Raw genomic sequence first — 17123 nt, 5'->3', positions numbered from 1 at the left:
ATATAATTTGTGAAAAGATTAAAAATTTATCACGGAAAATTTAGACGCCATCAATTTCATCACAATAACATTATTCTTTTTTCTTTTGAAATAGAAATGAATAATTTTGGTTTGATCTTAATCAGCATTAAAGAAACTGTGTTTGGAGTTGTATGAATTTGCCATATATGTATTTGTATATATCTGCACAGTCTGATTTGATTACAAAGTGTATATCATCACGATGCATATACTTTACATACGAAGACTACTAACAGTCGTCTTTTAAGTTTGTTTTTATCACAATAAATTGGATTGAAGGCCTACTGGTGTCAGGAGCGATGAAGTGTTGGCGTGTGAATGTGTGCGTGTTGGCGTGTCTCTCTGTGTGTTTAATTTCAAAGGTAAGTCTTTTATTTAGATTTAAGTACAGGACTGTAATCTCTGAAAATATGTATAATAAAATCTTTGTCTTTACACACACACACACACACTCACACACGTACACACACACACACACACATACGCACACATACACACACACACACACACACACATATATATATATATATATATATATATATATATATATATATATATATGCAAAACGTACAACCAGGAAAATCAATGTAATGTGGCTCTTGTGAATTTGATTAGCATTGAATTTTCATTTGGTATTCATGTATCAGATTCAGGAGTTTTTCCTACTCGCTCTGTCACCACGATTGCCCACGTTTGTATGGAAAACCAGCATTTGTTTCTCTTTCAATTCCCGACCAACATCAACAAGAGCTTAATACAGATGCAAACCAAAGTCTCTTTTTTTTTCACATGAAAAAGGATAATGATAAAAAAGAAGAATGATCAGCAAGTGTTAATAAATAATTTATTACGCGAGATGCTTTGTCCCAAGTTTACAAGATATCACAATAATGCATCGTTTCGCAACATAAAACACACTTTGGAAAACAAGAAGCCCTAAACCGACATGAAACAAGAAGCCATGACATGAGAACATATGTCCACGTAACGTTTGAGTTCTAGATATTATCAATGTCCTTAGCATGCTCAGTGGCCATCTTGTTGATGAATTCTGGTTCATGCTATATTGAAGAAATCGTTTAATACTAAAATATTGGACACCACACCTCATTAGTCAATATCATTTGTCTGCATGATTATTATTGTTTGAAAACTACGTTATGTTTAGGGTTTCGAGATGGATTTGAGAACTTTGATTCAGAAAAGTTCTGATGCTGGGGATGATGAATGTACAGCTGTAAATTCGTCTACCTTTCTATAAGTTAGTGAGTAACGAAATCGGAAAGGTAAACGACAGAGCCCCTCCCAGGGCCCTGCTGCATAAAACCCTTACCGCTGGACTTACCGCTCCTTTCTAGCGGTAAGTCTTCAAATTAACGGTAAATTTTATAATCCTTGATGCTGATTGGCTGTGACGCCTAATTTTGACGGTAGTTACCATTGAAATTCAACGGTAAGTTTTATGCAACGGGCCCAAGATGGGATTGAGGAATAATGTTCACTTGTGTATAGACATTTGTGATTAACGCTTCAGGAATGTTTATTTGAGTATGAAGACTTCATCATCACGACTACATTTAATAATTTCACCAAAGAAAGAAAAAGAAAAAAAGCAAACAGTCTGGGAATTAATTTGCTTGATCGTGAAACCTTTACGTATATACTGTATATACACGTATTATATCATATAGTATGCCAGGATGCGATGCGCACCACCTACATTACATAGTAGGGACTACATCGTCTTAGAGCATTGTAGAGTGTGCATCAAACAATGATTACGTACACACTTTTCCTATTTGTGTTTCAGGTCACAATGAACATATGGGGACAGCATGTGATAACCATACAACTTTCTCTTTGTTTGTATTCAAGAAGCTTTATTACAGTTTCATTTTTAATTTCAGCTTTCTGAAGTAACTGATATGTACATGAGAATAGAAAAGAGATATATTACACGGCGTTGAAGAATGTCGCCGTTTAAGAGAATGACATATTCTAAACGCTTTGATAGCTCTCAATAACTATTGCACAGTGGAGAGATTCTATAAACGGCGATGAGCACAGGACGAATTTGAAAAGAACATAGCCAATGGCTGACGCGAATTTAAGTCACGTGTTCATGTATCTCGTGCAATATTAATATATATTAGGCCATATCGTCAATGCGGGTTGTGACCGCCAAACCCCGTTTTGTATGCCCTGGGTCCTGGTTTTGTTTGGTGCTTTTTACCAGTCATGCATAATAACATTATTATGCATCTTCAAGGCAAAAACTGTCGCACAGCGTCGGTGCATTTCTTTCTGTGCCAATGAGTCCACAATGTGCACAAATTGCACACGTATAACTATAGACAGCAAACTAACGTGGCACGAAGTGGGTTAAACACCAGAGCGAGGTGCTCAAAGTTATAGTTCAGTTATTTATGCAAAACATGGTTTTTTTTTTTGTATCACATATACATGAAAATGAAGCGGGTACATTTATCATTTTTGATCGCCGATACGTTACAAGCATGATCAGTCGTGTGTGCCAAGCTGATTTCGATACACAGATTGTTTTCACCCTTTCACACACAAACAAAAACACTGATGCTCTTTACTCCTCATAAAATTTTATCTTGTTCAAATGTGAGAGCAAGATATTTTTTTTCCTCCGTAGTTTTGCATTCGTTATGTACGATTAGTCACCATCGCCGGGATTCATCAATTTTAGCCTCTTCATTTTCAATGACTCCATGGTATGCCTTATACAAATTGCTATATTTGACAATCAATAAATCAAATTTATATCTTTGCTTGCTGTCAACCCTGGCTATTTCCATCCACGTCTGCTGTGCAGAAGCTGTCATAGAACATTAAAGAGCCAAACAAAACCTCATTAAACGTCTCCCTTCACGGGTCAGAGCGTCAGTTCTCTTTGAGATACAACAACAGAGAATTTGATGTCGCCACACAAACTTCAATGAAAAGGCCGGTGCGTTCCGCCGTCATATCGCGCAAGTTCTCCAACGTTGGCCCATCATATTCGTCCAGGCCAGTATCCAACTGTCTCACTCCATGCCGAAAGCATTGTGGATGTAACAACCTGCCGCTGGGGAGCCAAATGATAATGCCACGCACTGTCAAATCCTCTTTATATTTGCGTCCTCAGATTCTTGAATCCGGATAGGAATCGGGCCTGACTTGAAATGGGTTGAATTTCGGCACTCCTGGGGCATTAGAATCAAACAAGAACAGCATTAGTGAAAAGCATACCCATTTATCAGTTCAAATACATCAGCCTTCCAAAACTCCAATGCCAACAGAAGGATGTCGGTACGTCCATCCTCTCATGCCTCCCATTGCCACAAAGCATTTCTTTTTCTCAATCTAGACGTGTGTCGATCGATCATAATGACTTAAACATTTTTATTTCCTTAATCTCATTATTAATTCATCCCAAGCATCGTCACTGACGAAATCATTCTAACAATCGTCCGTTACTGTCACCATAGTCTTCTTTTTACGAAGTAGTAGCAGTAGAAGTAGTAGTAGTTGTTGTTGTTGTTGATGTTGTCGTCGTCGTCGTAGTAGTAGTAGTAGTTGTTGTTGTTGATGTTGTTGTTGTTGTCGTCGTCGTCGTCGTAGTAGTAGTTGTTGTTGTTGTTGTTGTTGTATTAATATCGTAAATTTTTGTTTCATTGCTGAAAGTTCGAATTACCTTCTTCGAAGATGATCGGTTCTTGATTGAGGTGGCCGTTGGGGCCGCCCGTCCGCTCAAGGGTCAGTCGCTTTTGAAGCTGGGCTTGTCTGCTGCTGTTACTGAACTGTTGACCTGCGAGAAAACCCCGAGCACATAAATTAACGTCATTATCACCAACATGATGCTCATGTGCAAATAAAGAATATTATCATAAATGCATTATATAGGTTCCAGGTTACCCGCACGGTACATACAGTATTCTCGTTTTAACATGATTCATATATATGTATAAAAGAGAGAGATTAGTAGCATGCAAGCTGTTCATTTGACATTTTTCATTTGAGTTCGATTTTACCTGTGCTATGTGCGTGCCACACGCGGACACCATGCGTATGCATCAATCGGTACAATAGATACATAATTATATACATGCTAGCAGGTAAAGACGGAGGGAGAGAGAGAGAGACTGGGAGAGAAACAAATAAACAAACAAACAAACAAACAAACAAACAAACAAACAAGTTGATTCTTACCAGAACTAGTTTTAGCCAGTTCTTCGAGAGTGAGGCACTGCGGACACAGGATCGTCCTCCAGCCGAGTCGGATCTCCTCGTTCAGAACGCAGTGAAAGAGGAAGATGCAGAGCCCCTGGGAGGAGTTGAAGATGGCGAAGAGATAGCTGAAGGCCAGCCCCGCCTCCCCGATCATGAAGATCGCCAGCGCCCACGTGAGCCCCAGGAGCACGGTAATGCTGAGCGAGGCGCGCAGCTGCGAAGCGCCGTCGAAGCTCTCCGACGAGGAGATGGAACGTCGACGCAGGGAACAGAGCTGGTTGGTGACCAGACAGAAGATGACGCCGTTGAAGAGGAGCATGAAGAGGGCCGGAGCCGCGAAGGTGACGTAGAACACGACGCTGCCCACCTCTAACCAACAACTGGTGGAAAAAAAAAAATCACATACACACACTCGTACTTTTACATGATGTTACAACGACTTATTGTGCAGGATCTTCCTTAATACTCGATCCAGGAAAAAAAGAAGGGAAATTGAAGGGACAGAAATCATATATGAAGAGTCCATAGGTGGGGCAAAGAAAGGGGGGGGGGGGGCAAAATCAAGAAGTTTAACGAAGAGCAAAGGAGTTACAAGTTTACAACTGACTGACAAATTACCCTTTACGTCGATGAAGTGCAATTTGTCAACCAATTCCTATAAAACAACTCGACGCAAGAATCAGTAATGTGAGGACACAAAGCTGTCGTTCACTCTTTGTTTTGTCACTTTCTTCTTGCTGGGAAAAACAGAAATCTCTCCAAACCAAACTGACCAATCGCTTGACACACTGAGAGTTAAAAGAGAAAACAGATATCAACTCACAAGTCTTGGTAGAAGTTGTAATGATCCAGGTTGACCCCGAGGGTGACTCCGACAATGACGAGCGGCAGACCTGGATATAAGAAAGCAGTAAGACGTATGACATTTGTATCAACAGCATCTTCAAGTCTTCGAATGATAACGGATGAAAAAAAAGCACAAAACACGCGCATATCAATACAAGATGAGATATTGACCCAAGAAAAAGGTATTATTGGAGCATTACTGACATTTTATTGCTGAAAATGTATCTGTATAAATTTGTTATGAACAATTTCAGATTTCTAGGAATGGAACTAGATATTCAGAATGTTGCCCATATGGCAGTAAGGCACATGTTCTGTAGTTTCAACTGATTCCCCTATACCATGAGAAATTGATGTAACTACACTTTATCAATCACTCGCAAAGACCAATATCATAGACCACTCCTTGAATTTTCAAGGATGTTTTCCTGCTCAAAGCCCATTCGGACGATTTTAGGCTTGTAGGAAGACTACAATTTCCCCACTGCATTTCCCGTGAATGTAAAAGAAACCGATAGGTATTTTTAAAGAGATTTGCCCCTATCAACAGCAGTTAGTCAGTTCTTATCAAACTAATTTGCTTCATTTTCATAAAATCTTAGCAATTTCCTCTACTATCTTTTCGAGCTGGTCCATTTTATTTACAGTTGTGATGAGGTTTGTACACTAGTGACTCACCCCAACCAATGGCGCCCATTTTCTTCATGAGGTGTGATCTGTAGCTGTCGAAGACCTTCACCAGGGCAAGGTACATGTGCCAGGCCTCGAGTCCCATCCACGCCACGGCCGTCAGGAGACCAAAATGGAGTAGCGCCCCCAAGAGTTTACAGGGCACGTCGCCCGGGTTACCGGACTCGCTGATGGCAGCATCGACGATGAAGAAAACGTTCATGAGAAGGAGGGCGACAAGGAGATTGAGCAGGACACGAGTGCGACGATCACTACGGAGTTGCCTAAGAAGGAGAGAAGGAGAATTCTCACTAAAAGTATTTAATGAGTTTAAAGTATATAATTAGGCCTACTAAAAAGACAAAAACATTGTGTTTATCAACATATTCATATTAAATAATCTCTGCTAGTGAGAAAGACGTACGAATATTTTTTTTTTTTTTTTTTTTAGAATTGAATAAAATATTATGTTCACAGTAGTCTAACAAGGTCTTGTCAATGATTTCCTGCTTGTTGCGGTCTACGAGTCAACAATGAGACAAATTTTGTCTATTCTTTTCCATGCTTACACCTTTATAATTCATATAAGTTACCCTCGCAGGGAGAAACGAATAAAACTGATATTTGGTTTGGTCAGGTAATTTTTTTACATCATTAATGATCAATACTGGTGTTTGGGGGGGGGGGGGGGAGATGATACTTGAAATAGAATGGCGCAGGAAGTCACAGTCAAGAAGAATGAGTATGCTGAAACTTAAAAGAATTAAGATGTTAAGATATTTCCTACTCTACGTGTTACTGAACACATAAACACAGGCATGCAGACGATGTTACAGACAATGACGCAGAGAGAACAAAGTATGATTCGAATAACAGTACGTATAGCTATAAAAGGCAAGCTAAGTATGTCATACAAGTTCTGTCCTAAGCATAAGAATCCCTTTCGTATTGTACATGATAGAAGTCATGTACGATGAATGAAAAAAAAAAATGGACTATCCCATCTACCCAGGATGTCCCGCTATAGTGTATACACAGTTCTCCGAGCTGAGCCCGATTATAATTTACCGCATCATTGCTGGACATCATTTTATACACCGAGGTTAAGAGGCATAATTATTGTGAAATAGTCTTGTCCTAATCCAGGCAGGAGTCGAAAACAAGATAGCCAATACACAATAGATTCCTCCAGATTGCGTATATTCCAAAAGTCGAGTGCGATAAAGAAGAGAAAGGAAGTGATTTCGAGATATAAAACATCGATGTTCTAATCACTGAAATCACAGACTGTTATCAGACAAAGATTAAGTACAGGTGAAATACATAATTTCTTTGCTATGGATTGTGGAGAGTTTCGTCTCCGAGAGAAAGACGCCCTTATCATTCTTACCCGACGAAGTGCAAATAGTTGAAGAGTTTGGTCGCAAACTGGTCTAAGCGCCATTTTCAAACATTTAAAACTAGCTCCACCATCAGATATAGCAAAATAAAACCTTTTCAGTGATACCTCACTTGTTACATAACAAGGAATATTCTTGGAGTAATGATTTAAAACATGTCATACTGATTTTTTTATTATTTTCTTTGTTTGCTTTTTTTGAGCTCTGATCGCAAATATCCCAACTTAACAAGAACGGAGTTAATTTGTTTTTGATCAAACTCTTCAAGTATTGTTAGCTGTTGGTGTCACATTAGAGAAGCAAGTCAACTTGAGAAGTGTAGAGAAGACTTTTTAAAACCTGACAGAAATCAAGTTTATGTGAAAACACAATGTAAATCAAGGCGAAGTGCGGCAGAGAGTTAGATACCTTCAATCATAATTGTCGCAGAATTGAACAGCTATATGGGTGAAATATACAGAGTGGTCTATGCCGTTGATAATCATCCTCGTATCACGATGTTTTCACAAAAGACTGCGGTGCACAGGATTTTTCCAAAACAGATTCTCTTTCTTCTTCGAAACAATGAAGGGAATTTGATGAAATACGTGAGCAATTCATTCCACGACCCACGTACTCAACCAACATTATCTACAGCTTGAGAGAAAAATTAATGATTGTAGCGGGATAGGTTTTTCCTACAGATGTCCCTAATTAGTTCATTCAGGATCGTCGGATTAGAGAGTGAAAAGCTACGAAGATAAAGGAAAATGAATCCTCGTACATCGATTGAAGAAAACGAGAAACAGGTGATGCGTTTAATGCAAACAGGGTGCGGGATTCATGCAATGGAAAGTAGGGGTAATGAGATTTGGGGAGGAGGGTCACTTTGTTACCTCTTCTTGTTGGTGGCCATCTTTACAGTCCTGGGAAATCAAGACATGGATATCTGATTGATTTAATCTCCAGGAAATAGAATCGAATTCTAGTATAAAGCAACAATGAGGAACATGATGTAGGTCTACATTCAATGAAAATGTACGCGTGAGTAACGTCATAACTATACTTCACTGAATCTTTAATTTGGAGAAAAAGCAATAGTTAAGTGCAATCCAACATCATGTTCACGTTGACTTTACTAAGAAAAGGAAATTCAGGTGAACAGACTGGGGGATTCGTCAAATAAATTGCCTAAATCATACAATTTCAGATTACTTGTGAAACTTATGTTACGGTATTTCAAATGTTCACGTTTTTTGGCGTCTTTTACTTCTCTGTGCGTAAAAGCAACATTAATGAAAATTTGCGAGTAGGCCTGCGCCAGTGGGAGACTTGTGGGGCCTTGACATTAAACTTTAAACTTTACACTTGAATGAAATCATTTCAAATTGCGTATTTTTTTTAATGAATTCTGCGTTCACAACCTGATATCTTTTCTGTATCTACACCCGAAATCATTACAGACTATTTCAGTATCAGTTCGATTGGATGATTTGAAAATGTTTGCTCAAATATAACAGCAAAGAGCCAAGACGGTTGATAATCTCACCTGATCATCATGTAAGATATAAAGGTCAGGGTAAGTCCAATGATGGACAGACCGCAGCCGACGTAGCTAATGATGGACAGCGCCCTCTGATGCCCGTCATCGTACGACGAGGTGACGCCGTAAAGATCCTGATTAGGCGAGGAAACAAAAGCAGAACTCAAAACGATAATGACTTGAAGAACATTACTTTTAATACGACCTTGCGGTGTTCTTACTTGAAGAGACACACACACTGGGGCACTGGATTATGTTTGCGATACGTTCCCTTTGCTAAAATCTCCTACAGTCTTTCAGTCCCAGATGATGACAAAAGTGCAATTAAAAGCCTTGTTCAAGTTGACTTCAAAGGGGGAATGAAACCTGATTTGATAAAAACCCGAATAAATGTAGATTGAATGAGTGCATTGATATTAGATGAACACATCAGCAGAGTTAGGAGAAATTCAGACAATCCGTTGAAACGGTATGCATTTGTAAATTTTCGGTGCAGTTTTTGCTGGGTGACGACAACAATTCTTGAAATTCTAGGCTGGTACATCTGTACCTCCTTTTTCACTGGGTGTCTTCACAAGTGTTTACAACAATACACATGAAGCATTCGATCTTATTTACTGAGAGTAACATTGCAAAGAAAAAATCATAAGATGAAATTAGTTTCTTTAAACGTGGACAGAACAAGGAAATTTAAGAACTTCAAGGTTTTGCGTGTTTACATCGAATATTGATATTGGCGGCAACCATATAAAAAGTCATCTAAGGTGAAGATGTCATCACCTCCATAGTTCTTCCGGTAATTTCCTCCAATATTGGTCTTTGGACTGCGCAGCACTGATCAATAATGCGCAACCATAACCGTTTCATCCTAATAGTCAAAATTGCTAGACAATACTATCATATACAAATTAAAGCAAAGGGTAGATTTTTATCAAAACATTGTCTTACGCCAACAACAATAACAACAACGACAACAACAATATCATCATCATCAACAGCAACAACAACAACAACAACAACAAATAGATTCATTTTCCTGTGTGAGTTTAGATACGCCGGTATGTGCACAAAATTTGATTGACAACAGAAAGAGTAGTTTGCTGTGAATTTATCACAAAAAACAAACAAAACAAAAAACAGAGTCCCGCAAGTTGTTTCTGATACCGAAACAGCAACCAAAGATACAGTAACAGAATTCAAGATTGGATTCATGTTCAGCAATTCAACATTGCAATCAAATTACGAGCAACCCGATGATGTACTGACCATGAGAAGCGCAAAGTTGGTGAGGTGGTCGCATTCACACTCCGTCCTGTTATCCTCACTCGACAAAACGCGGCAACCTTCCGACGACCATGACCCTTGACCCAGTAAGTGAAGTTCATTGGAATGCAAAAATGATAGACGACAAAGATTTACAAAAATAAATACGCTAAAAGCTAAACAGTATCACCTGACATATACGTGTGAAATATTGGTTTCCAAATTCGGTGTCATAAGCTATAATGAATGACGAGGTTTTTGTCGTTATTTCGAAGCCATTGCTAAATCTATAAAGGTCGGGATGTCAACAAACAGTGTGTGTGTAATCCTGGTACACGTGTACTGACGACAGAATCTAATTAGGCAAGCCTATTAATTAAACAAAGAAAAAATATAAATACACAATAATTCAAGCAGGTAAGACGGATACTTAACCAGACATGCTGTTTTCTAATAATTTAATGATTTCTTTTTTGCAACTGATTTACAAATTGCCCGACATCGACGTAAAGTCAGTTTCAATGAAAACATCTCGACGGAAGAATTTCATGAATTTGAATGATTTTGTTGTTGTTGTTTTTGTTTGGGTTTTTTTTTTGCGGGGGAAGGGGGAGGTGTTCTTTCAAACTCATCTAACAATCATTCATGAACACATAATTATGAGTTGCTCACAACGGCTTCCAACATGTACATAAATCTGCTTCCCATATTCAATTCAATGTTTTATTTCATTTTTTCGACAAGAACATATAAACATCACTTTTTTGTAACAGAAAATAAGGTGCGTAAAACTATGTAAGATGAAAAGAATGTACAATGATTGTAGCACCTTACGACAATTATACATTATCATAAAACTCAAGTGATTAGAAGTAAGTAAACAATATAGGTCATATAATAAAGCTATTGTACTGTGTATACTAACCAGATCCACTGGAGTTCCAGAATACACACGTGGGATTTTCCGCTCTCTGAAAGATGAACAAGTCAGAAATTTCATGTATCAAAGCAAAACTAGTTTAGACTAGATAAGCAGCGTGCTATCTGTAAACATCTATGACATACATTACTGCCGTTACACAAAATGTCAGCCGTTTTGAGTTCAAACAAACAAACAAACAAACACACAGAAGGTTATGCTTTTCATAAAGTATATGGTTGTAAAAATCCAATTCAATTCAAAGATTAGATACATTAATGGCATACAGAATGAGACAAAAGAAATGTCACTTCGTTCCACATTGCTTGCGCGATCCTAATTAACAAACTAAACAAAGCTTTATATCGATAAAATTTGTGAAAACAAAATGTAACGTCACAATTGCCAGCCACTTTGCTGTGACTACCGAGGAAAAGACGGTAGCGTAAAATGTACCATAATGAACTAACTCTGGCTACAATTCGTTATTTTGAAGCTTCGTTTTTCCGAAAGTTTGATGATCCGAAAAAAAATCGATATTCCAAAGATCGTTATTCCGATTTTTTTTTTAATATCAATCAGAAAATGAGGAAAAAAAAGTTTCGTTATTCCGAAGATTCGTTAATCCGTAAACAAAATAAGGTTCGTAATTCCGAAGGTTCGTTTGTACGCGCTTTTTTTTTTTTGTCATTTCGGATTAACGAACTTATTTCATTTTCGGATTAACCAAATTTCGCTATATCGAACCTTACAAAGTAATTTTCGGACTAAAGAGCCTTTTGAAATAACGCCATAAAAGTTTAAATAAATGAATCCTATTCCAATTTGGATTTACGAGCATCTAGGTATACAGAATTTGTGTGTTTCATAATAATGATCCTTCAGAATGATAAACCTTGTTTTGTTTTCGGATTAACGAACCTTCGGAATAATGACCTTTATTTCATTTTCGAAATAATGAATCGTCGCAATGACGAACATCACAAATACCATATTCGGACTAACCTTCGGAATAACGAACATCTGGAATAGCCTCACAAACCCTTAACGAACCCTAATTCATTTTCGGATTAACAACCATCGGAATAACGAACATCACCCCTTATTCTGATCTCACCTTTGGGCTCTGGTGGACGAATGACGTTTTTACACCATCATTCAGCCCCGTTATATCTAGATCCCCTACAGTGGCCGAGATGACGACACTGTTGAGGGCATCCCTTTCCACGTCACCGACGGACGTGTTAACCACGGCAGGCATGCTCGTCCTTTCATCACTGTAGTGTGTCTCACCGGCTTTGCGGATAACCTTCAATGCACACAACAGAACAGAATACTTATATGCCATGAAAAGTTTCATTAAAATCGGGCTCAGATATATGGAGGTTATGAAATTGTTCCAAAATAAAACAAATCGAGACAACTTTTAGCGAAATAGAGACTGATATTCAGCAATAAGAGCTTTGTGTTGACATTTCCTTTCGAGACTCCATCGAAATGGTTCTCGGTAAAGGCCCGGTCCCACTGCACTTACGGATGCAAAGAGGATGTTAAGCGTACAAAAAATCTTGTCATCCGTTGGAAAACGCTACGAATCCGCTGTGTACCCATCGCATACGTGTTTCGTCCGCTCTATCCATCGAGCATCCGTCCACTGTGAATTCATCCGCGCAAAAAGTTTTAAGCTGCTTAAAACTTTTAGAACGGATGAACTTTCCGCTGTGTACGATGTAGATCCGCGACATACGAGCAACAAACGTTGTATGTCCGTGCGGCATCCCTTAAACATCCGCTGCATCCTCTCTGCATCCTCTGGGCATCCTCGCAACTCACATCCGCTGCAGCTAAAAACGGAAAGAGGGAGGAAAGATATGGTACGTGGAACGTCTTTACATCGTTAATAGCACGGAAATAGAAAGGATGTAAGCGTATGCATCTCGTATATAAAGCATTTCGAAAGCATCCGCTCTGCATCCGCTCTGCATTCGCTCTGCATCCACTCTGCATCCGCTTTTTCCACTATGCGTCCGTTTCGCAATTATCTCCGGTAACCCCTTCGGAGCTGTCATCCCCTTCCATCCGCTTTCATCCGCTAGGCTTCCGATGAACATCCGTTTAACATCCCCGCTACATACTACCCACGTCCGTTCTATTTCCGTTCTGTTACCGCCAATTTTCGCCAATTTTGTCAATTTCTGGAGCGGATGAAAGCGGATGAAGCCATCCCCGAAATTTTGCTCGTCCGCTGTGTCCTTTCTGCATACGCTTTGTGTCCGTCGGCCAGTGGGACCGGGCCTTTACATCACGTTCGTTGTGCGCGCATGCACTTTCCTCAGAGGACGTTTGGCGACCGACTGTTACTGTGTCTTCTAGAGGTACGCGTAGGTGGATGCAAGGGATGGCATTCGACAGGACGTAAGGCGGCGATTTGTAGAGCATGTATGCACTACGTTAAAAATAAAATCATTAAAAATGAAAGAGTCTCTCATGAAACAAAGCATACTCTGCAGTTTGAATCGGTCAGCATCGATGCCATTCATGAGTTTTTCTTCACCATTCCACCGCTGTGACCTTTTCCAGACCATTGTACTATAATTTACCTACATATTCATCCATTTGCATTGTAGTACTAGTAGGCTACCTGAAATGATGCTCATTCATCTATGTATCAATTAATGTTCTTACCTATGCATTCATGTATCAAAAAATCAATGTATTTTTCTTCTATTCATTCACACGTTCATTTATTCTTCCAGTAATATCAACTTATTCATTTATTCAGTTTATCATTTATAGCTAAATATTAAAAATAGGCCCAACAACTGAAAAAGACAGGACAAATTGGCAGAGCCAAAGAGGAGGAATAGTTGAAAGAAAAAAAAAGAAATTTTATGATCACGTTTGCCCTCAGAAACATCCGCTAAACCACAACACTTGATTTGTGGGCGTTTGTCTGTGAGTTTCGACAACTTGCTGGTTATTCCCCGTCCGTCTGGCATGAAGGCAATCCCCCCCCCCCCCTCTCTATCTTATCGCTTATCGAACTTGCATAAATTTGAGAGCACACTTGTGATATTGGAGAGCAAAGCGTTTACCTCAAAATAGGTGACGTCCTTATAGATCACGAACTGAAGCCTGTTAAACATATCCTTGTAAGCTGCGAACAGAGTGGCTGGGAGCTCAACCGACGCCTGAGCCGCGGGGTTGGGCTCTGGGTCCGTTCCGTTCAGAGTGAGCACGGGCTTTACGGGTAAACACGATTACGTTAAAACAACATGAGATCGCGTGAGGAAAGAGAAAATAAAGTTTCAATGTATAGCACACCAAGAGCACACGAAGGGATGTCGCTAAAAACTTTGTGTTTCAGATTGAAAAGGGAATGAGGGGTTATATCAGGCTACGTCAGGTGCATTTTGCTTCTTCGTTTACCTATTTTTTTTTTTTTTTTTTTTTTTGTCCATGCAAATAGTGCATGGACAAGTACCGAAAAAGTTCAGGTCATTTACTTGGATACTGGCCTTTACACAGGGGAGAAAACGTACGTAAATACGATATAGAATCATGAGTCGAGATAACAATCAACAGAGGAGACAGAGGATCCATAAAATGTCTCGGCAACTTGTAAAGAAATCTGCTAAAAAACACACTATAAAAATTTTATAATATATCTCCCGATTGTTACCAGCTTAAATGGCTAAGACACACACACACACACACCCACACACACACACACACACACACACACACACACGCAAACTCATAGAGACAGAGATAGCGGAGGGGGAGTAACTAACCACAGCATGGCCGTCGTCGTCGAGAACGCTCCTCAGCGTCACGCCCTCAACGTCTCCCTCGATACGGACAACGACGAGGTCGACGCGGTCGGTGTTAGCTTCTAAGACGGCGTCCTCGAAATGAACGTTGAGGGCTAAATCATCGACCAGGTGGAGAATTCTGTCGCATGATACGAGAGAAGCGGCTAGATATCATTCTTCCATGAATCCGCCATGGTTATGGGATACATTTCACATGTTTTGTCTTAGATGGAGTTCATCAACAGGTGTAAAATCGGCAAAACGAAACGGTAGCTAAATTTCATTAATACGGGATATGAAATGAAGGAAGGTAACTTATGATTCACGTGTAGTATTGTGCACCATCGTGTTATACCAAGAATATGGAGTGGTCTTATCCCCTCGTTTCGCTTTGCACCTTCTTATATTACAAGTCTTCACTAACTTAAGTTATCTTATTCTTTTTAAGAATCAGTGCTTCCTTCACATCAGAATATGACATTAGACGTGGAAGACTAATTGAGTACCGGTAATCATTTTTAGATACAAGGGTTTGCAATTCCTAAATTGTCGACCAAAACATTACATGACTCGCTTCACGACTCTCAGCGCATTGCACAAAATGTATGTAGTATATTGCATAGATTAAAAAATAGATATTATGTTTGATGTTCAGTTCAGTTCAGTTCAGTTTTTATTTCTGCATTTCAAAATCAATACAAATCCACAAATCAACAACATACTTACATAGTCATTTACACAGCTAATATTCGTAACGTTTGGATCTTACATACATTTTTTTTTCAAGAACGAATATCATATATGAAAGGAAGCAATAAGAGATGATAAAAATGAAATGCAGGGGACCATCATCATAAGCTAAGCTTGACGAGGAAGATGGCCCCAGGTAAAGAGATACATAAAGAAAATCTTGCCACTCACTGAGTGGGGGGTAATTGTGCAAAGGGCACAACGAAGAGATACATAAAGAAAATCTTGCCACTCACTGAGTGGGAAGTAATTGTGCGAAGGGCGTGCGGTGCAGTGCGGTGTGCATTGTGTTGGGATGAATCTTGGTTTGTACGTTGAGTGTTATTTTGTGTATCAGTGTGATGAGGTGAATATTACTTCAGTTATGGCCGTGAACTCATTGTTTAGGGTGTTTGTTGACCAGGTGGTATGAATATTTATGTGTCAGAAGTATACTGGATTATGAGGGTGTTTTTTTAGTTCTCGTTTGAAAATGTTCAACGACGTACGTTGTTTTAAATTAGGGGGTAAAGAATTCCAAATATCTGGTCCATTGTGCTTTAAAGATTTTTGAGCTAAAATGATTCTGGGGTTTTCGAGATGGTAATCGGACGACTGACGTGTTGGATATGAATGAACGGTGAAATTTGGAGTGAAGAAGCCATCAAAAATTTTTGGAAGACAATTAAATGTATATTTATACATAAAAACAGCAGGTTTTAAGGCGTATTCGGGCAATTACCCCCAGAGGGCAATTACCCCCCCCCCCCCCCGGCTAAATACTGGTTAGTGGTAAGGTTTGAGGTAAAATTAGGGTTAGGGTTAGGTTTAGGGTTAGGAGTTCGGGTTAGGGTTAGGATTAAATTCATGATTAGGATTAGGATTACGGTCAGGGGAAGGGTCCGGGGTAATTGCCCAGGGGGTAGACCCGTTTTAAGGTGATGATAATCACCACTCATCTAACTTGTCTGTCATGATTGCGCCTGATATCACTGGTTTGTTTGTTTGTTTGTTTGTTTGTTTGTTTGTTTGTTTGTTGTTGTTTTTTGTTAATGAAATAATTCAAAACTTTCTTACTTTGTGTTCGATTTTAAATGACTTTTCTCTACTCTCCTTCTTGTACCATCACCACTCACCTAGCTGCACTCTCATCTCTCTGTTGACTGGCGAGCAGGATCTCCATCCCGGCACCGGTGAGGTTGGCCACCGTCTCGATCACGTTTTCCACCAGGGTTTTACTGTTGTTCCCGAAGTCGCCGGCGACCTCGACGATATTTTCCATCGTGTCGACGGCGAGATTGACGTCGTCTTCTGTCAAAGTTCCCGGCAATCGCGTCAAGGCCAGCAGTTCGAAAGAGATATTCCCTGCATTTTCTGCATTTTCGGAAAAAAAAATGACGTCAGAGACATCGTTAAGTGTAGCACTACTGGCGCCGCATACATACTCTAATGGCGATTCTAAGTAAATAAAATAGGTAAATAAAGGTCTGGTGTTTCGTCTTCTTACCAGGTGTTACAGTAGTGTTGGCTAGCATCAGCAGTGCAGTAGTTGCATTGAGACAGCCGTCTAAATCGGGATCGTTCCAAACGGCTTTGCCAGAGACTAGGGTGCTGAGAAATGAATATATCCGAAGTCGTTATACATGTTATATGAAAGCTAATCAGATTGTTAGAAGGGTTCTGGGCGTGTCTAGACTCAC

The 17123-nt window shown here is 39.5% G+C and overlaps 1 protein-coding gene across 1 annotated transcript in view; it reads right to left on the bottom strand.

Annotated features, from left to right (window-relative positions):
* Positions 1-1904: 1904 nt before the first annotated feature.
* The window catches only part of LOC140243003 (adhesion G-protein coupled receptor G6-like), a 34106-nt gene continuing 18887 nt past the window's right edge, over positions 1905-17123 (bottom strand). The window contains exons 11-24 of the mRNA XM_072322743.1: positions 16931-17034; positions 16560-16797; positions 14674-14833; positions 13975-14121; positions 11997-12188; positions 10885-10931; positions 9964-10066; positions 8704-8831; positions 8051-8080; positions 5785-6059; positions 5084-5153; positions 4240-4640; positions 3725-3838; positions 1905-3233 (exon numbers count right to left, since the gene is read on the bottom strand). Of these exons, the coding sequence (XP_072178844.1) occupies positions 3172-3233; positions 3725-3838; positions 4240-4640; positions 5084-5153; positions 5785-6059; positions 8051-8080; positions 8704-8831; positions 9964-10066; positions 10885-10931; positions 11997-12188; positions 13975-14121; positions 14674-14833; positions 16560-16797; positions 16931-17034 (2071 nt within the window). The 3' untranslated portion in view covers positions 1905-3171. The remainder of the gene's footprint in view (positions 3234-3724; positions 3839-4239; positions 4641-5083; positions 5154-5784; positions 6060-8050; positions 8081-8703; positions 8832-9963; positions 10067-10884; positions 10932-11996; positions 12189-13974; positions 14122-14673; positions 14834-16559; positions 16798-16930; positions 17035-17123) is intronic.

This window comes from Diadema setosum, chromosome 19, assembly GCF_964275005.1.
Source record: "Diadema setosum chromosome 19, eeDiaSeto1, whole genome shotgun sequence".
NCBI classification, from domain to species: domain Eukaryota; kingdom Metazoa; phylum Echinodermata; class Echinoidea; order Diadematoida; family Diadematidae; genus Diadema; species Diadema setosum.
Note: the sequence above shows the minus strand (reverse complement) of the source record. Positions and strands in the feature narration are given on the sequence as shown.